Source organism: Empidonax traillii, unplaced genomic scaffold, assembly GCF_003031625.1.
Source record: "Empidonax traillii isolate 1590-97213 ecotype Southwest subspecies unplaced genomic scaffold, ASM303162v1 scaffold81:size2596050, whole genome shotgun sequence".
Classification (NCBI taxonomy): Eukaryota; Metazoa; Chordata; class Aves; order Passeriformes; family Tyrannidae; genus Empidonax; species Empidonax traillii.
This window is the reverse complement of record NW_020955274.1, coordinates 1,295,119-1,321,036: the sequence shown is the minus strand read 5'-3', so window position 1 is coordinate 1,321,036 and position 25,918 is coordinate 1,295,119. Positions and strand designations below refer to the sequence as shown.

Sequence of the window (25,918 nt, the reverse complement as noted above, 5' to 3'; positions counted from 1 at the left end):
CCTTTTGGAGTGATATCTGTTTGTCTGAATCATATCTTTTAAAAATACTACTGAAGGTTCAATTTTCCTACTTTCTAACTGTTTCTGACCCCATTAGTCATTGGAAGGAGTGTTAAAATATGCGAGTGTAGATCTGTAATAGAAAGAAAAGATATGTGTATTGCACACTTTTATTGTCAGTGATTTCTGGGGATAAGGTTTTTCTATTCATGTTTTGTTGAATCAATAGAAGAGTTCCAAATGTGTGCTTCCCTTCTGACATGGGCACAATCCTGCAAAAGTACTGAACACAGTATTTAAGTAGCTTAAGTAGGTGGCACTTAGCACTTCTGATGCAGGAAAATAGGGAGTGGTTCCATGTGAGGATGCCATTTTTAATCTCTGACTAGCAGTGCTTCTAGGAGATTGTCTTTTCTGCCAGACTGGAAACTCTTTCCTGGGTTGGATAAAGTCCTGAAACTCCAAGAAGGAGGTGGACAGCAGTGGTCACATGCATGAGCTACTGTAAATATTTAGGAAGTGGTTTAGACAAGTGGTCTTCTGCTCCTCCAGTAGAGCAAAGTTGCCATTACATGAGCAGTACTAAGCAGATTATATACTTAATGGAATATCAAGACATTTAATTCAGAAGCAATTCTTAAGGAAGCAAACCAGGGATACTGAATTTTGGATGACATAGTTTATGCTACATAAAGTCTGCATTTCATGAATAGAAGTAACCAGCAATAAGAAGAATAGCAGTAACCAGGAATAACAAGAAGCCATTGATCTTTGTGAGAAATTTAGGGGGAAATTCTGCATCCCTTTGCTGCCTCTTCTGCCTCCTCTGTCAGCTCTGTGTTGTGTATGTGTTGCATGTGCAGAGGCAGGTGTGAGCAAAGTGGGGGCAGGATGAAGATAATAGCCTCTGCTAATCCCCCACTGGCATAATGTCCATTAGGAGTCAGTGATGTAAATTGGAGTCGAAACCCTGCTGTCTCTCAACCCTCAAGGTCACACAACCGGCTCCACATGGCCACCAGTCTATCCAGGCATAACCTGTTCATCCTGGAGAAATGTAACCTGAATGTAAATCTGACCTTTTGTTCTACTGCAGAATGGTATGGTACATCAGTAAGATCTAAGCTCGTTCCCCCACTCCCCTTTCAGATGCCAGTATTGGCAGATCTGAGACACCCATACCTAGGCATGGCTTCAGAGTGCTACTGCTTCCTGGCTTTACAAAAGAGGGATATGTGTTCCTCTGTAATTTGAGGTTCTCATTCTTATGCCCAAACTAGGCCATACAAATATTTTCTGCCTTCTTTACATTCACCTAGTTTACTCACCAGCCTCCACAAAGTTTAAGCGTTTTAAGTTCAATTAATTTCAACTGTTTCCTCTCTGATTTGGGCTTTCCTTTTTGGAGAACCTCTGGAAGTATAGTCTTAGGAAGGCACTTTAAGCTGTTAGTGATCTGCCTCTCTGGCATGTTAGTTGCAGGAAGATGATGGCCCCTCCTCTTGCAGCATCCTCCAAAAGCCTTCTGCTGCCCTGAGTCTTGTTGCTGGTTGCCCTCCATATGACTGGTGTCACGAGTCCCTGACCTGTATGTACTGGTGTGGGGGCTGCACAAAGACAGCAAGCTTGAAGTCTGGCTAACATGTGGTGCTACAGATGGGTTCAGCAAACCAGTGGCAATGGATAGTGTTACAAGCAGCCACATCCAAAGGACTCTCCCTTACTGCACTCATAAATTGCACTCAGACAGTTGGCAGATGATGCAAAACTGGGAGGAGTGGCTGGGACACCAGATGGGTGTGCTGCCATTCAGAGCAACCTAGGCAGGCTGGAGAAATGGAATGAGATGAATCTTTTGAAGTTCATCAAAGGCAAATGCCAAATTCTGCACTGGAGGAGGCATAATAAAGTGCAGGCTGGGTCCCGACTGGCAGGAAAGTGCTTTAGGTTGAAGTACTTGGGCGCTCCCTGTGGGCAGCAAATTGAGCATGGGCCAGCAGTGTGCCCTGGAGGCAAGGAGTGTCAGTGACATCCTGGTCTGCATTAGGAAAATCATCACCAGCAGGTTGAGGGATGTGATTCTTCCCTTCTGTTCAGCTGTAGTGGAATACACTGCAGTGCTGGGTCCAGTTCTGGGCTCCCCCCTACAAGACAGACATGGACATACTGGAACAAGTCCAGCAAAGGGCCGCAGAGATGGTGAACTGGAGATGGTTCTATGAGGAGAGACTAAGAGAACTGAGACTGTTCAACCTGAAGCAGAGAAGGCTCAGGGGGATATCAATTTGTGTAAATACCTAAACCCCCATACCGTAGAAGACAGAGGCAGACTCTTCTCAGTGGTACCTAGTGACAGGACAAGGAGCAATGAGCACAAATAGAAATACAGTGAATTCTTTCTGAGAACAATAAAATAATATTTTCTTTTCACTATGGGTGACAGCACTGCACACTCAAAATCCTTCTGGACAACTGGCTCTAGGTGGCTCTGCTTGAGCAGGGATGTCAGACCGGATGACCTCCAGAGATGACTTACAACCTCAGCCATTGTGGGATTCTGCGAAAAGTTTACTACACTTCAGTGATCTTATGCAGTTACATAAATAGCTGTACTTTCCTCTCTCCCCTCAAAGGGAATCTGAGATCTCTGTGTTACATCCTCACAGGGAGATTTTTCAGAAGGAAAAGTTACGTACCATAACTCCATTAGTTATGAGTCATGGGAACACTGAATTTGAAAGGTTTGTATTTTTCCCTGTTTAAAGTTGTGTTTAGTTTTAGAATTACTTTTTGGTTGCCATCAGAATTGCTTTGGTTTTTTGCTCAAATTGAAAATATGTTTGTGTTATCAAAGCCAATGCCATTGTGGCAAAAGAACCAAGCATTGCCGATGTTTTTCACAGCAGTAATAATTGATTTCACTTACTGGATCTGGTAAACCACTTCAGAAGAGAAGATTTCATTCTAACATATGTACGTACACAGATACATATATTTGAATGCCCACGTGTTTTGCCCTAAATTCAGACTATATTAAATGTTCCTGTGGAACACGTCCAGGTCAGGCATGATCAATACAGCTTGGGCTATCTGTTGCTAGTACTCCTCTGTTTTAAAACAAACAATCTGTCAGTAAATATTTCTTACTACCAAGCCCGTGAGTCATGCTGAAACCTGGGATCTCATCTGCAGTGTACAAATGTATCAGGTTTTTTCTGAAATATAAAAGAGAAATATATTGTATGTCTCACTGCTACTTTATTATTTCACATCAGACCTTTTGAGGTAACAATAAATACTTTTTTGAGGTAGTATTTCACTCAGGAGAGAGCAATCATGTTCCAACTTCTCCCTCTCGACCGGTTGATGCTGAAACAGTCTGAAGAGCAGAAGACACTAAAGACTGTGTTTAAATAAGTCTGTAACATAGTATGAACTTTTATTCAGGAAATACAGTGAGTTCAGAAGTGTGCCACCAGTTGACAAGATCAACAGTGGATTTTAATATAATCTTTTTATATCAAATGGTTCATATCGAGTTTACATGCCGCATCCTCTTTTTCTTTACAGGGTATATACCCAGTTACTTAGACAAGGATGAGCTATGTGTAGTATGTGGGGACAAAGCCACCGGATATCATTATCGCTGCATCACTTGCGAAGGTTGCAAGGTAAATGGCACAGTGGGAAAGTGGGAATCAGAAACAGCTCTCCAGCTCCTCCATTATACAGACTTCCTGGACTGTGCTGTCAAATCAAAGACAGATTAGAAGCGAATAAGAACATCCAGTACCGTATCCGATAAGCCATACCTGGCTGTGCTGCTGCTCTTCATATGCATAAGGAATATAGTTGATTTTTGCCGTGTTTGCTTCTGAAAAGAAAACAAGAAATTTAGATTGTTGCTGTTGCTGTTTTAACAGTTAGCTTTTGAATTTCCATTTTTTAATGTTCCCTTAGCCATGTTCTCAGCCAGAGTACATCAGCATGCTCCCAGCAACTCCACTGAAGCTGTTTATGCAATAGTTGAGCTTCTGCCTATGGCCATGAAGGGTCTGTAGCGATTAACAGTGTTCCAGTGCCTCTAATTGTGACTGTGAAGATGCAAAAATCAAAATCCCTTCCACATGCTCATACAACAGCAACATCTATCAAAGCATTGACACCCAATTAAAATAGTTTCAAAAAGATTTTGACTACTTTAACATAAGCATACTGAAATGTGCTTTCAGCCCTAAACTGCATCTCCAAAACTACATGCAAAATTAAATTAAAAAAGAGATTGCTTTGGGCAAGTAAATAATAAAAAAAAATGAGTAACAGAATCAGGCACATCTCACATGATTTCACTGCCATCAATTTGCATGAATAGCTTGAGATCCTGTAAGAAACTATTCTTTCCTGCAGAAAATAAAAAATTATTGTTTTTCTAAACAAATAGGACCACACATGTCTTGGACTAGTGTCATGAGACTAAGCCACAAAAGTCTCATTCTATTCATCCCCAAAGTCTGGAACATTTGAATCTGAGATTTTGGGTTTGGATTGACTTTAGAGCCCCTCATTGCAGTAACTCTTGTGATGAAGTAGTTCCTCTGGTTGTACAGCATTGCCCTAAGTTACATTTATGAAATGCATAGAGACCTAAATATCCTATATATATCAGATCTGTGGGAATATTCATAATGATTTTATAAATACATACTATGTATGAAAAAGTATTTATATCTGAAAAGAACTGTGGAGCTGAACAAGTGATTCCTACACATTTGCATTCCATATAACAGATGATAACAATACATAAAATGTATGGATATGGCTTAATTCAAATATGATGGGAAGTAAACAGCACTGTGGCATTATGACATATCTTTTGCTCCCAGCTGAACAGCTATATCTCTTGTCAGCTTTCCTACTAAAGCTTTTTTACTCCAATTGAAGTACTTCTTTTTATGCCTACCAGCTACTTTTGAGACATAGCATATAACTCTACGTTTATCTTCAGATACAGTACTTCTGTCTGACTTATAATTTAAAATAATGCTTCTGCACACAAGGAACTGAGCTAACTGTTCACAAAAAGTACTTAATTTCTGTGAGGAGCTGCATATGCTTTTCAAGTTGAGTGATTTATCAGCAAAGTTATATGTATATAATAATATACTATATATAAATCAACTTCCGATTAATTTTACATTTACTAGTTGCTTCCGCTCAAAGTCACCTTAGTTTTGAAACAAGATTAATCAAGGCTGACAGCCAAAGATTTGCTTTGGCAAGTGCTTTCATGAAAAAAACCTCCTCATCCGTGATTTCTGAACAGTAACGTGTAAGAAATTTAAACCCAAATAAACAAACAGCAAGTTCTGACATTCCTGAAACGTTTTTTCAGACTTTACCCATTGCATCTACTGCTGTATAGGTGCATAGTAAAGGAATTTAGGAAGAGTTGTTGCCTACCAATAAAACATGATTTTTTTAATTGATGAAAATAACACTCCTGTGATGAATTATTTGGGCAAATATAGAGAGCCACTCCCTTAATATATTGTTCCTAAAGACAGACAAGTTTTTTTGCCAGATGTTTCTGATAAATGCAATGAAACGAGAAGGTGAAATGAGCTGGTCCCAGCAGAGGTGATGAAGAGCCTTGCCATTGTGAAGCTAGAGCTATATTAAGTCCCATGCAAGATTTGGAAGGTTTGAAGTTTGGAAGGTTTTGATGTACCACTTGCTGAGATTCATCAGAAATTTTTCTGTCTCTTGCTGTAACCAGAAATAAGCCAGGGACTCTGGTTGTCCCCATCCATCTTTGGACTTAAGGGAGGAGAGTGACAGATCCTAGGAATTCATCACGGGGTTGAGAACGGAACCATAACCAGTTGTTGTGTAGATGAGAGTTTGAGACTTGTTCCAAACCCCACATAAGGATATTTTGCTTGTGATTTCCTGGATTTTGTCTCAACACAACTGGTCCCAGTCTTGCAAAGGCTTTTTGCCGCAAGCTTTATGCCACTCAGTTTAATTAACGTTTCAGATCTTAATAAAGGAGTAAAGAGTTGTGCTCTTTGCTCAAGCTGAATCTTGTAAGATAAAACTCTAATGAGGACAAGGTTCTCTATTGTCTTCATGGAAGTTAGGAGCTCAAGCTGAAATACACACTTATCTGTACATATTAATTCAACATTCTGTGTTAAAAGAAATTACGCACTGCTGTAAGATTTTACTGGGTGTTATTTTACATGATTAAAAACAGACCTTTCACCTACTGAAGTGAAGAGACTATTCATTAGATAAAATGCCAGCTGAAGAACTAATCATTAGGTAAAATCTCACTTGAATTTTGCCGTTGTTTTGACTGAAACTGAAGCCATTCTCAGCAGCCTCAGTCAAACAGGACCAGGGTGTCAGTGTGTTCTGTATGTCAAGGTCATCCCAAGCTGCTTTGAGGAATGAGACAGTCTCAAATAATGGTGAAACTTGAAATTAAAGTGAAGTCTAAATGTCTTGCTTTGCAGTCTGTCTTGTCAATATCTCACAGTCTTGGGGAGTTTATACAGCTCTTTTGGAAGTCATTGAGAAAAGTCACGTTGAAATTAATACCAGGATTATATAAATAATGTTCAGAGATAAATTTTATCTAATTTCTTTACCTAAGGCCGGGATTTATGGGATGTATAAATTAGTGAATTCAGCAGAACTTCATTAGTTCACATGAACTTGAGATCTATTGCAATTAGCAGTATAGGTCTGTATTACAATAGATAGATAGAATGGATTTATATAGAGAGGAATCTTTAGTGGTGATGGGGATTTTTTTTCTTTAACTGTGGTAAATACAAATTAAATTTATAAATCATGGATCCACTATTTAGAACCAAACGCAAAGATTGTGTAGTTTGTATTTGCAAAATTCTTAGTCTTGCCCAGATGTGGTTAGTTGGTTGGTTATTTGGCTTTTGTGGAAAGAAAGGGTTAGAACTCCTTGTTCTTCATCCTTTGTTAGCACATACACACCACCATTTTTACCATTTGCAGAAGCTGCTCTTCAATTAAAACTATATATATGCCTCCTAATATCCTTCAAAATGATTACAAAATTTGGAAAGGGAATAAAAAATAAACCTTCTACTTTATATTAAAAAAAACACTAAAACATAAGGCTGCAAGAAGAATGTAGACAGTATTTGTGCCTCAAGACAGCATTGTTTACATCTTTATTTACCTATTTTTAAAGAAACTCAAAAGAAGTGCCATACATTATAAAACTGGTTTGTTCTTTTCCCCTTTGAGAACTTCATGGAATGAAATATGTTATCTTGCATAGGTACATTCCTAACAAAGCAAAGTGGCTCCCAATTTGATAAAATTGCTCAGTGCTAATCTTTCTAATATATTTATTTTTTGCACTTAGGGTTTTTTTAGAAGAACCATTCAGAAGAACCTCCATCCAACCTATTCCTGTAAATATGAAGGAAAATGTGTGATAGACAAAGTAACAAGAAATCAGTGCCAGGAATGTCGCTTCAAAAAATGTATCTTTGTTGGCATGGCAACAGATTGTAAGTATATTTTTCTGGTTTTCTCTCTTGTATCTTTTCTTTTTTTCAATGTCTGTGTTTGCTTAAAGTATGTTGATTGATGAAGGTTGTTAAAGTGGAGCAGAACTGCCAGCACTTTTCTGTTTTTAATAACTTGTAGCAGGGAATTGCAGTCATTGCATCAAGCCGCTTTCATAAGGCTGTAATTTTTTGTTTATCCTTCATCAGGCTCCACCTTCTCCTGGCCTTACCAAGCTGAGTAACAGTAGGAATGTTCACTCTTCGGAGGAGAGGAGGGAGAAATGCATCTGGATGGACACTTTGCTTGAGATAAAAACATCTTGTTTAGAAAATTCTGGAGGATGTGAAATTGAATGTCATTGTATGAGTCATCCTGCAGTTGTTTGTTTTATTTTTAGCCCTGAAGAAGTTATCTGCTGCAAAGAATTCGAATCTCATTCTAAAGAACTAGAAAATATGGTTGTAAGATTAACCCATAGGGGTCTTCTTTTCCTGCCATTGCACAGGAATTTACACCAATAACTTCAATTAGTGCAAATGGGAGGAAGTCACGTAAAACTCCCAGAAGCCACATAAATTCCCCCGTGCCTTCATGGTTGTCACCAGTGTAATTCTTTGCAGTGGAACTGACAGGAAAACAAGCCCAGTAAACAACAGAAAAATAGTCTAACTTAGTATTTTCATGGTTAATGTAGTGTATAACAGTGCCTTCTGTCTAGAGGGAAGTAGAATAAAAGAGACAATTTCATTGTAGCCAGGTAGACCTTCAGGAGAGGGGCTGGATAACCCTGGGTCGTGGGGGAGATGGTGGTCAGAGATGTGCAACCTTGTGGCCTGCCTGTCTGTCGTCACTGGAAGTCATGAGACTCTACAGGAACAGTGCATCACAACACCATTTGTTGGTATTAAGGAAAGACAAAACAACAGGCAGGTTGTTTCTGGTTGTGTCATGCAACAGGCAGTTGAGCCTCCTGTGAATAAATACTCCCACTTTCTTCAACCCATGTTAGCTTCTGCTGGCTTCCAAGAACACATTCTACAGTTCTGAACAGTGAGAATGCTGTTATTACTTCAAAGAAAACAGAAGTGTGTATTTCCCAACATTGATTACTCCAAGTCCATTACAGGGGCACTTTGACACCTCACAAAGCTTTTACATGTTAATTTTGTTGGTGGATTAATCCCCTGAAGGCAATGGCGGTATACAAAACATTGCCAGGAGGGTAAGTCATTCTTTTCCATCCATACTTCTGAGAAAATGAAGTTGGAAGGGAGAAATAAGAGAACTGTCTCAACTGTGGGTCTTTCCAAGGTACTTCTTTACTGATTGGTTACAGTATTTGTAATCAATTAGTACCTCAGGCACAGAAAAGACCAAAGTTCAAACTGCCTTAAGAGCTTCCTGCCATTTTTGTATGTTTTTTCCCCTGCTAGTGGTGTTGGATGACAGCAAGCGGTTGGCAAAAAGGAAGCTGATAGAAGAAAATCGAGAGAAGAGACGTCGGGAAGAGCTGCAGAAAACCATTGGGCACAAACCAGAGCCAACAGATGAGGAATGGGATCTCATCAAAATTGTTACTGAAGCACATGTGGCCACCAATGCACAAGGAAGCCACTGGAAGCAGAAAAGGAAATTTCTGGTAAGGGCTGTAGCCTTGTACACTGCTCTTGGAGCCAGGTTCCATTCTCTCTTCTGAAGTGCCTTCCCAGAATTGCAACCCCAGAGAGATTTTATCTGCCAGTGTATTCGTGTTTATGAAAAAGGGATGATTCTGTGTAGTTACTACTTGCTTTTTCTTGCCTGAACCTCAGGTTTGATCAGATCATGTATTTCAAAAGATAAACAGCGTGTTGCTAAGTTAACGCTTACTCAACTGGATACTTTTATTGTGCTATGATAAGAAAAAGTAGAAAAATCGTTTCACTCCTGATGAAGAACGATAGCAGTCTATAATGCATACCTCATCTTATTTAATATATTATATCCAGGGATAGTTGTCTTTATTAGGGACTAGCATACAACATATTGTAAGTGTTAAAACAATGTAAAGTTTTAAGTGTAAGCTGGTAATTTTTGTTAATAACTTGTGGGCTTTGCTTCTTTTTGTTAATGGTGTATACATTATTAAAATAAATTAGGCAAAGAAAAATTAATGAGAACAGCCTGATACATACACTATAGCATTGGGATTGCAGGCTACAAAACAACTTTCATTTTCATCCTGTTACTAAGGATTAGAAAATAAAGGGTGATTTGTGATGCTCAACCTTAAAAAAGGATTTATTTGATTTTTCTAAATGGATTTTTAGGGGAAATAAATGCAGAATGCAAAATGCTTATACAGCACAAAAGAGAGATTATCGACTGCATTTCAGGAATACGCAGGGGTCTTTAACAGTCTGTGTACAGCAAATCAGATAGAGAATGCTCATCTTCTTGCAAGCCTGGGCTCCTGCTGCGTAATTCACCATGGGAATTTCAACTCATGGTTGAATTGGTAAGAGAAATTATGTATTCAAAGCAGCTGATCTCTTCTATAATGCTTTTTTTTTTTTTTAAATTCCAATGACACCATCTAAATTTCTATATGAATGGCTCGTGTTCATACTAGCGTGTAGTCAGGAAACCACAGCCAGTGGTCACTGGCAAGAAGCAAGAGAGCACTTTCTAGGGGTGCTGCAGAGCAAGGTTTGAGGTGCTGGTTTTAGCAGACCAAGCAGCAGCTGCAAGAGTGCTTTTGGTTGCTTAGACAGGAGTGCTGTTCTTTGGGTATCACCAGGTTTGGGATAAAGCATGGGGAGCTTGAGGTTGCGGCTGGGAATGAACAGGCTGGACCATGTAAAATGTGGTCCACTACAGGACTTCAGGCTCTGGGAACTGTCACAGTGGAGGGGGAACCTCCAGCAAAAGGTGCCCAGAGACAGGGCATGAAGTGATGTAATGCCAGGGCTACTGGGAGAGGGGAGGGATGGGGCAGAAGCAGGAGTGGCAACTATAATGTGAAGTTCATGGACCAGCTGTGAGTTTCACACCTTGTGCTGAAGGCCAGTGGTTTCAAGGCAAGCATGGGAAGCTCACCGACACTTTACAGTGAGCACAGAAGGGAAGGTCTGGGATGGCATGCCAACCCCGGGTGAAGGACTTTGAAAGCCCCTGCCACAAGCTGCTGAAGAGCAAGAGGAGCTGATTGCATGCCCCAGTAGCTATGGGTCTGTCCTTATGTAGCTAAGGCTGGGTCTTTGACAACAGGAGCTCCTTTAGGGTCTGGACCTCTTTTCCTGTTGCGTTAGGTGGCAGGGGCTCTCCAGTGTGTTAGCTTTAGCTAGTGATCCTGGCTTCTTTTGTCTTTCCCAAGAAAATGCTGTGGTCTTTCTTTTTTTCTCTGACAAAATTCTGTGTGGTTTTAAGTATTTGGTCTTCTTGTTTGGAAGTGATGAAGGCTGTTTATCATGAATACACAGACAGTGTGGTTTAGTTACCCAAGATTCAGGGAGGGAGGGAGCCTAGAACTGGGTTTATTTGAGGTTTTTAGTAGAAACCATCAGATAATTAAGCCCAGTCTTCTTCATTGTTTCTTGACAACTGGTGCTTGCTTTATTAACACATTGCTGAGTTTTTTCTTGTAAGAAGTTAGATTTCGATTCAGATTGGTGACAGAGCTGTGGAAGGATCTTTTATTATGAGTTACTTCAAAAAAAATCTGAGCACTTTCAGCACCTTCCCTGTTTAAGTATCTTATGTAAATGTAATGGAGTCCATCAGTCTTAAAGCTTTTCTTCACAGAGTTTTATTTAGTTTTTGACTCTAATATGAACAAAATAAAACCTTGACAGGTCTTTTACCATTGCAAAGCCACACCTAGCAACCAAAACAGCTTTGATTTGCCTGTTTTTAAAATACATGGTAATGTTGACCAACTGTCATAAAAATCAGGTAAACAAGTTCAAGTGCTGTTGGAATGAAAAAACATTCATTGGAGATTTTGCTTGAAACTGTTTCATTGCATATCCCTATTAAAATGCTCAAAATATTTTTTTTTTAAATTTTTTCTCATTTGGAGAAGCCTTGGGCTGAAGCCATGCAACAGGTGATTTTCGACCAAAATTTTTCCCAGATGAGTTCAAATTCTGGTCACATTATTCAGACCAACTTCGTGTTATCCCATTCCTGCTCATCAGTTGTTTTAGCCCAGTTTTGGAAACCAGCCTTGGCAGCTGCCCAGGACTCTGTGATACCTGGCCACCTGTTCTGTGGAGACTTTCAGAGCTTTGAGCTTTGAAAGAGCTTTGAAAGAGCCCAGTTCTGCAAAGCTCACAGTACCTTCTCAGGGGTAACGTGTCATCTCAACTCTCTTTGCTTTTAGAGAAGCTTGAGAGTTTTCAGCAGCTGTAAGAAACAACACACCTATGCTTTTAAGAAAAAGTTACATGTGCTGCCCCCATAAAATACTCAGATACAGGCACAAGGAAGAAACTGCATGTGCACAACAATGCAGCTGCCCACAAAGGAGGGGTAGCAGCATGCCAATCACCCATTTCTCTGTGCAGTCACCTTTCACAAATGCCTTACAAATAAATTCACGTTTTGTGATATAATGGACATTACTTATAAAGCCAATAGTGTTACTTTTTATTTAAGCATATCTTCCATCACCAAGGAGGACTTTTGTAGAGTATAAAGCTCTAAGATAGATTGTTCTTTTAAATATCTTTGTTTATGTCCTTAGCCAGAAGATATTGGGCAGGCACCAATAGTTAATGCCCCAGAAGGTGGGAAAGTGGATTTAGAAGCCTTCAGCCAGTTTACAAAAATTATCACACCAGCGATTACAAGAGTGGTGGATTTTGCCAAAAAGTTGCCTATGTTTTGTGAGGTAAGAAGACTTCCTTGCACTCCTCATTTATATGCCTGTTGTTAAAAACTATTCAAAATACTCTGGCATGAAATTAAAAAATACAGTATGTTTAAAATTAAAGAGACTCAAAATAGATGGGACTAGAATCATTTGGAATTTAATGAGTTTTCTTATTCTTATGATTAGTGAAACCCTGATTTCATTAATCTAGAGGTCATCGTGGTTCATTGGGGGCTCAGATGTGTCTTTAGAGGTGGCCTTGAACAAAGCAAGTGAACAAAAAATGACTGTCTGGAAGCGTCGTTGATATGTGTAATAAAATCTTTCAGCATATGGTTCCTCATTGTCCTTCTGGCTCCTTGGGAGGTACAGTATTGTAGAGTAAAAAATTCTTCGAATTCAGGAAAGCACTCCTATCCAAGAGTGACACTTGCCTCTTTGGGTCCCCTGGATACGCTTTTCTTGAATAAGGAGGTTGTGCATGAAAGAGTCTATAAAAGTAGTGAATTGTCATTTCAGGTAGATACTCACGTGCAAAAATATACAGTCCATAGACTCAGTTGCACACTAGAAATGCAGAGGCCCTAAGGTGATCTCATTTACACCAAGGTATCATTTTTACTGAAGGACTAGATGCAATGGCTGATTATATTTTTTTCATAATTTAAAAAATTTAATTGGAACTGCAACCTGAAATAATATTTCAGTCTTAATAATATAAATAATTTTCATAGAATCATAGAATGGTTTGGGCTGGAAGGGACCTTAAAGATCATCTAGTTCCAATAATTCTGCCGTTGGCAGGGACACCTTCCATTACATGCAGTTTGCTCAGAGCCCCATCCAGGCAGGCCTTGAACACTTCCAGGGATGGGCCATCCACAAATTCTCTGCGCAACCTCTTCCAGTGCCTTACCATCCTCACAGTAAATAATTTCTTCCTAATATTTAATCTAAACCTACCAGAAATCTTCCAGATTGAAGCCATCACCCCTTGTCCTGTCACCGCATACCCTTGTAAATAGTCTCTCTCCATCTTTCTTGTAGGCTCCCTTGAGGTACTGAAAGGCTGCAATTAGGTCATCCTGCAGCCTTCTCTTTTCCAGACTGAACAATCCCATTTGTCTCAGCCTTTCCTGATAGCAGAGATGTTCCATCTTTCTGATCATCTTGGTGGTCCTCCTCTGGACTTGCTCCAACAGATCCATGTCTTCCTGTGCTGGGGACCCCAGAGCTGGGTGCAGCACTCCAGGTGGGGTGACTACGGTCAGTGAGTTCTTGGGGCTCCCTGACTCAGGAACAGTGTTTCTTCTTAGTAACATCAGTCAGGAAGGAAGTGTAAGGCAGCCATAGCATTTTACTCTTCTGAGGCTGCCAGCTTTTCCTTAAGGTCAGTCAGGGAGAGCTATATATGTCCCCTGGCACCTACAGAACAAGAAGAGGTAAATATCAATAGTTGTCATAGTGTAAATAGCTCATCCTGGCTAGCCTCACCATTGGCTCCATCAGTCAAGAAAGAATGAAATGGTGGCCAAGCGTGAAGATCTTAAAATACGAGGAATGTGTCCATAGATCAAGAGGCCCCTGCAGCATTTAGTGTCTGAGGAAATCTGTCTCCTCTGATTTGGCATTTGTTGGTGGGAAGTTGCAGTGACATACCAAGGTAGTCTTTTTAATTTAGAAAGCTTTGCCAGTTACACACAGACATCAGTGCCCATCTGACATCTCCTACCCCTCCTGGCTACCATGGGCCCACTTGTGTCAGAGCTAGGCAGGAAGCATGGATGAAGAAATCAAGGCATCATTGGGCATGACCTTTGTGCGTTACGTGGCTCAGCTGGACAGGCTTTGCTTACAGCTGGACCCCTGTGTAAAGCTAACACCCATATTCAGCAAGGTCTGGTGGCAAGGTGAGGGACAACTCCTCATGAACACAAAGGAACGGGACAGCTGTCCTCTGAGTTGTCATATAGCTGTTGCTGTAGCATGAAGAAAATGACAAATACTTGCTTCTTTTTGAAGGGGCACCATCATGTTAACTTTATTTCAGTAATGGTTTTTAACCCATATCTTTTTCTTAGAAGAAACACTGTGTGGGCTGTGGATTTGTTTAGGAGAAAAAAAACCTCCTTTCTCCCATAGGAGAGCATTTATACATTACGTCAGTTCTTAATTCCACAGAGGCTAAGGCTAAGAATGTAGTAAATGTCTATGAGTAACATGGATAGTCGCTTATATATTCATGGCTACTCTTCCTTCTTTCTTTCATCTTTGGACCCATGCAGAAGCACTGTCAGTGCCCATCTTAGTTTGTGTACATCTGTTGGCCCCTGCCTCAAAACAAGAATCCCATCCCAGAGTAATTGAAATATAAGGAAAACTTCATTTACTTCTCAGCATTTCTGCTCTTTTTTCCTTTTAGCATTTCATTCTGCTTAGAAGATGAAAATTGAGGAGAATTTAGTGATGTGAGTTTTAAGTGTCTCAGTGGTTCCACTGGTTCCACAGTGGGTGTAGCTCTGTCAGTACCCTCCCAGGTAGCTCAGCTCAGTTCCATGGTGCTGCATTGCACACGTCCCGCCTCTAGAGGTGAGCACCTCAGATTCCTACCTTTTGTTTTTTGTCCCTACCTGTCTCTGCAGAGAGAGGAGGAAGGGACAACATGTGGCAGAGATTCAGTCACATTTGTTGACCCTACTTCTGAAGGATGCTCTGGTAGCAACACTCAAATGATGTGAGTGTAGGTAGCATTAAAATCTGCACAGCTGAGGGTAGAACTGACATTCCAGCCTCCTGTCCTTGGTAACTCCTGCTATTGGCAGACAAGACCTGAGACTTGGCATCTGTGAAATAGATGTCCCATGTATCCTTCAGAATTAGGAAGCAGGTGAAGGGCACACATAGTCAAATCACCACTACAAAAAGAAGTTTTTAAAAAGTTCAAGTAGGAAGAGAACTTCGCATTAGTTTAATGGCTTATAATAAAACAGCCAAAGCATCACACAATATCTTCTCTACTATTATCTGTTTCTTTTCCACTATTCTTCCTTCTCAGAGGTGGTGGTTTTTTTAATTTCTCTTTTCTTCTCCCTTCTCTCTTCCTTTCTTTCATGTCCCTTTTTTCACTGTTGTTGCTTATTCTGATATCTCTGCACAGTTCCTCTCACAGATCTATTCTTTTAATTTTTTTTTACTCTGTTTCTTTCCCTTCTTCAATCTCAACAGCCAACCAGTGGCATTGTTATTGGGTAGGGAGACTGCCACTGTGCCTGTGCAGTCTTCCCCAGACTGCTGCTGAGCTGAGGGTGATCTGCAGGGAAAGTGATTTGCCCTGAACAGGATGAGTCAATTTTTTTCTTTATCAAACACTTCACACCTGAAGCTGACATTGCTGGGAAAGTGTTTGCATGATTCAACTCATTTTCCTGACCATGGCTGGCTTGTGCTTAAAGCTCTAACAGGGAACTGCTTTCCACTTGCATTAGGTAACTGCCTGGCATCCACTCTGTATCGTTTTACACCAAATCAATGAACTTGCTTTGCGAGTACACAGTTGCCATGTAGAGCTATATTTCATGGCATTTAATTTAGAATTGAAAAACAGGTAAATGTAATAATTTTATATGAATCAGATACGGGTGACTTTTTGGCTCCTTTAAAGCCAAGTAGAAGTGAGTTGCTTTTTCTTATGTGTGACCCTTACTTCTCACATATGTAAACAGTCTCAAAGTAGTCCTGGTGGTTTTTTGCTATCATTGAATCACCTATGAAAATGTAAAGATGTGATTTACAGAAACACATTATGCTCATGTGTCAGCATTCTGGTTATACTCTGTAAATACAGAACCTGCCTCCAACAGTCTGGACAGCTTGCCTTTGTTGATGTCATGGAAAAGACGTGTTTAGCCCAATACCTTGAAGATCACAGCTTAGACACCAGTGTAAAAGCTGTAGCTATACCATAGATAATGTAGGGAGTCTAGGGAGAACAGCCTTACTAGGCTAAGTAGAGGTTAAAAAGTTCTCTGTTGTTTAAATGGGCAGTGAGAATTACTGCCCCACCTATTCAGGTATCTCCTCTACATATAAACATTTATTTCATTCCTTTTACTTAAAACACAGTCCACTCTCACAGACCCTCCCAAATGTCTTTATTTCTCTCTGGTCAGGTAAGAAATAAGCATGGCTGGCAGTGAATTTAACCGGGATGGCCAAGGTCTGTACCAGCCCCAATTATAATTTATTCTATTATAAATTGTAAGCTGAGGGAGCTCAGGAGGGGATGTTAACCTGCTTGCAGTTCCTGAGGGCAGGAATGCAAATCTCCGGGGTTTTTGTGGTGCGGTCAGTCAGCAGTGTGTTTGGAGCGTAACTGCACTGTGAGGGGTAGTGTACCTGAGGTGTGAACTGCAACTTCATGCTCGTGGATTTATTGTAGTTGTAAAAAAGCAACTCAGTCTGACAAATACATATTTTTCTTTACCATTTCTAATTTCTGCAGCTGCCATGTGAAGACCAGATCATCCTTCTGAAAGGCTGCTGTATGGAGATAATGTCCCTCCGAGCAGCAGTTCGCTATGACCCCGAGAGTGAGACTTTAACACTAAATGGGGAGATGGCGGTGACAAGGGGCCAGCTGAAAAATGGGGGTCTTGGCGTAGTGTCTGATGCCATTTTTGACCTGGGCATGTCTCTTTCTTCATTTAACTTGGATGACACCGAGGTTGCCCTTCTTCAGGCTGTTCTGCTCATGTCATCAGGTGAGAACAGAAATATGTTGGAATCCTAATCATTTTGAAACTCTTTGGTCTTTGTCACAAGCCTCTTTTTAAAAGAAATAAGATGTGTTAGATCTTGTTGTGCTGACTGGAGTAAAGTGGGAGAAATTTTCTCTCAGAATCCCAATGCAGCTTAGACTTAGTTTAGTAAGCACTAGGGAAAAAAATCAGGGTATTTAGAAACATGGACATAAAAGTGGCTTTGGTAACACACCTTGCTCAGTTTGGTACTTACAGATGAGGCAGGGATGATCATCAGAAAGAACTCAGTTCTGGTTTGAAGCCAGTGTGTCTTGAATGAAAACCAGATGATTTAGCAACGTTGGTCCTTACCATAAGGTAGTTCCCTTTTCCCCTGGATACTGTCATGCACTGGGCAGTTATACATATTTCCATCAGTCTCATATGTTTCGTTGGACCTGCCCTTGTTTTCCTGATTAGCAGCACCCTGTTCCCTAATGGGCATTTCAGAGTTGTGCTGTTTTCCTACACTGGGAACTGGTCACTTGCTGGCATAATACAGAAGCAGCATCTCGATTTCCAAAAAGTTTCTAACCTTCGCAATTTGAGTATGTTTTCAAATATGCTTAAACTGATTGTGCTAGCCCAGAGAGGAAATTCCGTTCTTGGGCAGTGGCAGATTTGGCAAGATTTTAAACCTACTTTGAAGATTGGGCACTGAAAACAATATACAGTCAGTGATTTATAAGCATAACTGCATCTGAGACAGAAAAGGTTTCCACATTAATTACAACGCAGAACTGGATCTTCCCAGTCAAAACACTTTGATTTCTTTTTAGTTCCGTATGCAGTGATACACGAGTAGTGGTTTCAGAAGGCAGTTCAAAGGACCTGCTTTCCCAGAACTGTCTCCTGAGCTCCATATCAGTTTCCTTTGCAGCTCATCTAGGATCGGAGCATGATCAAAGCATTGGTCAGACTGTAGAGAAACAGATAGAAGGGAACTGTAGTTTACATAACTGATAAATAATTTTTTTGTTTCTTTATTAGTTGTTTTACAGAAATATATAGGTAGAAGCCTTATCTGAAATCGGGGATCTGTTGCTCTAGTCACTGTTAGGAGACACATCCCAAACATCTATGCTCTAAAAGGGCAAAACAGGCAAAGGATGAGGAAAGAAGGATTATCTCCTTGTTTTGGTGGGGACAGTACTGATAAGTGAGGTGTCCAGGGTGAAAGACGTTGTTTGTGGCAGAGCCAAGTGTCCATGGTCTCCTTTCTTTCCTAGCAACAGAACCATCCTGTTTTTCCTGATTTATAATCAGGACTTTGTTAAAGCAAATAAGTAATAATAATAATTCTGCTGCTTTGTATCCACAGATCGCCCAGGTCTTGTTTGCGTCGAGAGAATAGAAAAGTGTCAAGAGGGGTTCCTCCTGGCATTTGAACACTACATTAATTACAGAAAACACCATGTTGCACACTTTTGGCCAAAACTGCTGATGAAAGTGACAGATCTGCGAATGATTGGAGCCTGCCATGCCAGCCGCTTCCTGCACATGAAGGTGGAGTGCCCCACAGAACTGTTTCCTCCATTGTTCCTGGAAGTATTTGAGGATTAGAGAGACTGGAGCGGTTCTCCGCACCCCCGTCGCACTACTGGCTGTCATTTCATCCCGTTGCCCAGCTCTTCTCACCTCTCTTCTTCTTCTTTCATGCTCTTCTGTTTCTTGAGACGGGGTTGGGTTTTTGTTTGGGTTTTCTTTTGGGGTTGCTGGGGGGGGCAGTTGTATACACATGGATGAAAACATCCCTTTAATGCGGGTACTTGTGACTATTGCAATTTGTTCTTCAGTCCTTTGGTGTGAGTGCTTTGACAGCTTAACAGTGAAAATATGAACAGACCAATCTCATTCACCAGCACTTGTGTGGTCACCAGCTCACACACATCATTGCTTGAAAAATATGGGAGAGAAATTCAAGTGGCAGAAAATAAATTGGCCTTCAAGTTAAAACAGCTGTTGTTAATTTGATCCTGGCAATTCTGTCTAGTATTACCTCCTTTTGCAGGGTACAGGTGACCAATTCTTAATATGAAATTTCTAGTTTTCATGATTATTGCTATTGTAACAGTTACCATTATGATCTAGGATCTTCATCATCATCATGATCCCATAATTCTTTGAGGATTGTTCCAGCAGATACAGTTTAACTGTGCCCCAAGTACTTAAAATAATGCAGAGTGTTAGAAGGGACTGACTCTTTTTTTTTTTTTTCCATGTGTGTAAGACATTAAGATCTTCAGTTATTAAAGTTGAACTCCAGGTAATTTCTCTGGAAGGTCTATTGGAGTAAGGAGGGGAATTTGATCCTCTGAGGTACTTTTTCTGAGAGTGGAGAGGTCTGCTTTTTCTGCGACGCTGAGGGAGAAGACTCTCTGTCAGGTTAGCAGGCAGTTCCTCAGAGTTATTCAGGGATATGAGGGCTCACGGAATGAGGAAAAGGAGAATGAAACATATGGGGTGACGTTCAGATGGGACAGAAACCAACTGTGTTATTAACGACACTCAAGACTGTACAGCTTTATCTCAGTATTCCAAATAGTGTTGCTCGGCAGTAATGCTTTGTTTTATATATATATATAAAGTTTATATGCACATATATATATAATTTTATATATATATAATTACAAATCTTCAGCAGGTGTCTTAAACATATTTCCATGTGTTTATCTTCTCTCTCCCCTTCTCTCACTCACTCCCGTGTGTGTGCGTGTGTATGCGTGTGGATCAACTAGGTTCTCCCTCCTTGGTGTCTGTTCATGTTTTGTTTGGCTAGATGCTCTCTTAATTCTTTTAATTTATTTCCACTAACTGCACTAGCAGGAACCAAACTGAGCAATGACAAAATGTCCTGCTGCCGAAATTTGCAAGCCAGTACTCACAGTCCTGGAATGTTTGGAGGCCAGTGGTGAGGACATTATAGGTAGAGGTTCCTCTCTGTCATCCATCTCCATTCAGGGTTGTTGTCCCTGTGTTTTATAAACTTGATATTAAACCATTCTCTGAATTTATATGATACATCAAAACCATCCTTCTGTTCTTCCTGGAAACCAGAGACTTAGTTCACATATTTTATACTTCCTCATACCCTACGTTCTTTCATGTTGTGCATTCATCTGTACCAGTTTCTTTCTCTGCTATTTATTGACCTATTTGCCTGGCAAGTCAGTGGGCATTGTTAGGGTGGATGTGTTGACTTTCAAAGCTCATGGCCCAAATCTGAACCCATATGTTGTGTGTTTATCCCCTCATAAAAACATGATACTCAGGAAAACTTATAGGTGGGTCACAGTGTATGTGTGTCATGGTTTAAATTCTTTTCACCCCTCTTTCCCTACATCATTGAGAAAGCATTGGAGTGCTATTTGCCATGTTTTGAGGGATGTCGAATTTTGTTCTCCCTGTTCTTTGATACCATATGCACCTGTGATGAGCTATGAGCACTGATGTTATCACTTAGGGGTTTTTTGTCAGAACATAAAACGCAATGGGGTGTTTAGGGGTTTTTTGCAGACAGCGGGGAAGACAGGCCATTGGGGATTTATTCTTACATGTTTGCTGAAGTTGAAGAACCTCTGTTGTTTGCTATACTTGCTCCATTTTGAAATATGCATCTAAGCAACATCAGTCGCTATCCAAATTCCTTGCAAAGCACTGTCTTGGGGACAGAGTCAGAAACTAGCTTTTTGGATAGCTGATTTGGGGTGATTTGATAGGGAACTGATAGCATATAGGAAATGTAGAAAAGAAGCTGATCCCTTACTTGTGTCTATGCCCACAATGGCTTGCAAAGGAAAGAGAAGTATGCATGTCTTTTGGAGTTCTGCTCTCACACAGACCTGAGCTTGTTGTTCCTCCTGATGCCAGTGCAAGTACCTTACCTGTTTGCTCATTGTGAGCTTGAGTTAGTGTTCCAACTTTTGACTGTGCCACAGATGAGACCCAGGAGAAAAAAATGTCACGTTTCTTCTAGTTCCAAAAAAAGCTGATGCAGTTTGGAACTGTGCTTAATCGGGGTTCAGAAAAATCAGGCCTCCTTTCTTAGGTGATTGCAGATGGACTGAAGTGCCTAAAATCAGGCAACCAACTTTGACAGGTTCGGCAGTGCTCTTAGCAGAAAGGACATACATCAACATCCTTTTCTAGCTTTTTAGATTAAGTTGGAGTCTGACACTGATTAACAGTGAGATAGTAGTATTCCTTAATTGAAAACTAAGACCAAGCTCTTAGTTGGACAGATTTGATGTACTGACATCTAATGGCCTCTAATCTCCTGCCAGTCTTACTTTGTGTGACTTCATTTATTTCCTCAGTACAACTGCTGATTTATGTGATCATGAGAGCAAAACTAGACCACATGAGGATGCTCTTGCAGACTCTTACCAGTGGATACTGACCTTAGTTCTGCAAAGATATACATGCTTTTAAATATCAGTGGTCTCAAGCCATTATGGGATTGAGCCACTGGACTGACCACCTCAGTGGCAAACATCAGTACTGTAGTCAGCACCCTCTGTAGTAACTGGCCTTCTGAGTGAAATAACAAGCACGCGCATTCCAGTGCAGTCCAGAGTCTCGTTTCTGATGGTGCCACGTAGCCCTTACGTTTGCTTTGTGGTCTCTGTGTGGGTCTTAAACAGAAGATTTTGTCCTGTCAAACCTGATTGTCACCATTCATGGTTTTGCCCTGAGTAACGTGCATTTAGACGCTCGTTTCATGTGTAATCTCAGTTAAGTTATGATATTTATAATGACATATATAGCGTGTGATAATAATTTTTGTTTACATTCTGCCAAAATGTAGACGTTAGAGTTAGACCTCCGAGGTCGAAAATCATCCTTGAGCAGACTGCTTGCATCTTCAGAGGCAGGCATCAGAAAGAGGAAAAAAACTATCCAGAAAGACCATTTATATCAGAAATCTGCCAAGAGAGGGCTGTTGATCACAAACGGAGCATGTCATTGCTAGTGATGTATTTTTATGCTATGGAACTCTAATCTGTATGTGTCATATTGACTTCTTGCTGCATGAATCATAAATTATAAAAATCAATCTTATGGTTTTGAGATGTAGCCAGCATTCCTAAGGCTAAACCTTTTTCATTGACAGAATCAAAATCCACAACCAAGGAACGTTTTCCTCTCACTGTGAGAGCAATTGAAAGTGTTCAACATTTATCTTTTCACAAAGGAAGAGGCGACAGAACCTCTTAATGTGTCTTGTTATTGTGATCATCTGGAAATGATTGCCAGACGTTTCCTTTTGATATAGTAATGAAGTGATCTGTATTTAAATTTTATAGAGAGAATTTTATTCTAGTGTGATAGAGATTTATTTTCCACTTAAAGACTCAAAACGGTGTGAGCACGTTTTTGTTTTTGCTTTTGTTTTTTTTTTTTTTTACTATGGTATATTTTTGCTTTAAAATTAAAAACAAACAAAAAAAAAGGTTTGGCCTTATCACAAAGTTTTAGTATAGATGTTAGCAAATGCAAAGAGTATGCATTATTTGTGTGTATCCACATTGACTGATGTCGCCTTCAAAAAGCAATATTGTGCAGGTAATAAGTTGTTTGTGACTGTCCATTGCACAGTTTACCTTCTTTAAAAGCTAACCTTGTTTATGCACAAGACAATCAAATGTAAATCTACATCAGCACCCGGGTGTGGATTAAATTTATGTAAATTACTGAGCACAATGTAAAACATTAAAAGACACTTTATTTAATTACACATTTAATGTCGGTAAAGATAGTATCAGGGCATGAACTAGCTGACATACTGTAATTTCTTTTTTCCTACTTCCTTAGAACTCTTCAGTTTTAGTTTGCTCATAAATACATCAAATTAGTCATTCATAATTTTTTTTTTTTTGAAGAGAAGGGTGGTTTGGGTTGTTTATTTGTTTTTATTAAGTTGGTTGGGAGGACTTATTATTTTGTCTATGAGGTTTGTGGGTTTTGCTTATTTGGTTTATTTTTTTTATATCAATTTCATGCCCTGAGGGTAAGGCAAACATTACACCGTACAGTAAAAAAACAAAGTACCTTGGATGATGTATTTTTTTGCAAACAGTGTTAAGAGTTATGCTAGATTGGTAATATTTTTTCAGCCTAAAATATATTAAAAAAAAAAATCTGTGATCACAAATGTTTTAAACTATCTAAAGAGAAAATTTGTATATTTGGGGGAAGAAAATAATTTTTACATAGCTTTTGTATGCAGATATTAAAATGTAATTATGAATATAGTGGGCATAGATAACTGTGTAAGCTTGAATTCTAAAAAAGAAAAAGCTTATAACTGAAAAGTGGTCCTGGTGTCTCTGTCTCTTTGTTGAGGGCTGTTTTGTCAGCACTGCCGCACACTTCCAAGCCACCAGAATGGGAAAATTAGAACACAGAGCACAATGTTTTATCAGCTCTAAGCTGTTCACATTTATCATTCTGCTTCCCTTTCATCACCTACCTTGTATCTTATCTCCTCCCCTCCCCTCCGTTGGGCACCCAACCAGAGTTTTTCACTTCCTCTCTCTTCACTGCAGCCAAAATAAATTCACTCCAGTGAACTGACACATGATTTATGTCTCACTCAATTACATTTTTTAAGGAAACGCCCTTTTCATCCTTCTCCATTCCCAGCCTAAACGAGGAGGACAGGACCAATAACCTTCCCATCTTTTCAGACTTTGCATACCTCATTCTCTTACCTATTGGAGAAGATACTCTCTTCAAATATTTTCTCTAGTCTCCTATTCCTTAGAAGTTTTGATTTCTCTTCCAGTCTCTTCATTCCTGTCAGAAAGAAAAGCAAGCCCTAGTGCCTGGATCCAAAGTAGTTCCTTGGCCTGTCTCAGATGGGTAACTTATTTCAGGCTGTTGCTTCACAGTGATTTCCACAGGCATTTGCTGGCTGACTGCCAGCTCCTGGTCCTGGTCCCCTTCCACGTGAGGTGCTGGGAGCCTTCAAAAGGATGCTGAGCTCCCTTGCTCTGCCTGGCATTGGTGGGAGTGCCTTCCTGACACGGGGCTTGGTGTCCTTAGGGAGTGCTGTGCTGGCACCTCAAGGGTTTGTTCCCACTGTGGCCCTTGGGAATAGGGGCTGCCTTCAAAGTTAGGATCTCCATCTGAAGAGCTGGAGGGAAAGTGTGAAATCCCTGCTCTGCCTTAAATGGAATCTCTTTGAGCACTCCAGGCACCTTACTGGGGAAGTCTTGCTAAAGCCTCTGCTGGGGTTGCACCGAGTGAGCAGTAATGTGGGCTGCTCAGGCCCCACAGGACCAGCTCTGGAGTGAGGAATTGATTTGGTGCATAACATCTTGTTTACTTGATGTGAAGAAATAATTCTGCTCCCACAGACGCCAGTGCTCTGGCTGTCACATTTTCAGGCTTCATTTGTAGTGGTGTAGTCTGAGTTTCCGAAAAAGTAGAATGAGGTCTGTTGAGAGGAGCAGTATTTTGACAGTTGCATGAATTTGCTTCAGTGTCTATTTGTCACTGCAGAAAAAGATGTTAAGAGATGGTCAGTTCTCCCCTCAGAGCTCTGACACTTTAGCAGGAGTGTGTTCTCAACACCTCATGCATCGTGGACCTATTGGTGAACAAAGCTGTGGTTTGTTCATCCTCTTGGTGACAGTGGGTGAAGGTTTTCTCTACTTGAAAACTGGCCCACATTGTAAGGATTTTCTCTGTGTACTTAGGAATAAACAGACAGATCTATGTCTTATGGTCATGTGTGCTGTATGGTATTCCCCATAGCATCAGTAGCTTCAAAACAAAGCTGCCTTGGTACACACGAAGATGTGCCTGAAGATCCTTAGAATTATAAAAATGGAGGAAGACCCTTTGAACCATTTAGGAGAGCTTTGACACCCTAACATCAAGGAATACTGAAAGACTGGTGGGATCCCTGAATCAGAAGTCCCAAAGGGAGAAGTAAGAAGGTTCCTAGGTCATGCTAGCCTTGTGGTGCCTTGGAAAATAGGAAAAACTTGGAAAAGTGGTCCAAATTTGGTACCCTGCTCTGCAGAACTGGGGTGTTCTCCTACAGAGAAAACAAGACAATTCCTACTGGACTGTATTTGGAAAACACTGTAAAATATTACAGAAGGACATAGGCAAATCAAAAGCAAAACCCCAAATAAGTCATTTCCCAGATGCCACTGAAATTTGAATTTGCAAGAGACTGCCTGAGTTGATATGGGGGTAGCTTTCAGCAGTATCTCTCTGAACATAAATGCTCTAGTTACCAGAAATAAAGGCAGTTTTGCAAAATCGAAAAGCAAGTGCTATTTAAAGAGAAAAAATGATAGACTATATTAGCTGCAAGGTCTTTATCTCCCTGCTCAGAGGTGGGAGCAAAAAGGGGAACAAGTTGTCTTTGCTGGGGTAACTATAAAGGCACAAAGCTTCACTGCCTGATGTAATGTTTAAAATGGAAATGAAAGCTTGGCATGCCTTAGTGTGTATATAAAGTTGGAGTAGGAGTTGGCTAGGGCTGAAAAAGAAAAAGAGAGAAAGAGAGAGAGAAAGAAAGAAAAAGAGAGACAAAAAGAAAAAGAAGGAAAGAAGGAAAAAAGAAAAAGAAAGAAAAGAAAGAGAGAAAGAAAAGAAAAGAAAAGAAAAGAAAAGAAAAGAAAAGAAAAGAAAAGAAAAGAAAAGAAAAGAAAAGAAAAGAAAAGAAAAGAAAAGAAAAGAA

At 40.2% G+C, this 25,918-nt stretch overlaps 1 protein-coding gene across 7 annotated transcripts in view; it reads left to right on the top strand.

The window, feature by feature from the left end:
* The window catches only part of THRB (thyroid hormone receptor beta), a 160,457-nt gene extending 136,923 nt beyond the window's left edge, over positions 1-23,534 (top strand). For 6 of the 7 annotated variants that reach the window (XM_027880976.1, XM_027880978.1, XM_027880979.1 and 3 more), the window contains 6 exons: positions 3,571-3,671; positions 7,415-7,562; positions 8,997-9,202; positions 12,290-12,436; positions 16,920-17,178; positions 18,539-23,534. In XM_027880976.1, coding sequence (XP_027736777.1) covers positions 3,571-3,671; positions 7,415-7,562; positions 8,997-9,202; positions 12,290-12,436; positions 16,920-17,178; positions 18,539-18,780 — 1,103 coding nt within the window. In that variant the 3' untranslated portion in view covers positions 18,781-23,534. The remainder of the gene's footprint in view (positions 1-3,570; positions 3,672-7,414; positions 7,563-8,996; positions 9,203-12,289; positions 12,437-16,919; positions 17,179-18,538) is intronic. The other variant, XM_027880974.1, reaches the window with a different exon arrangement.
* Positions 23,535-25,918: the final 2,384 nt, after the last annotated feature.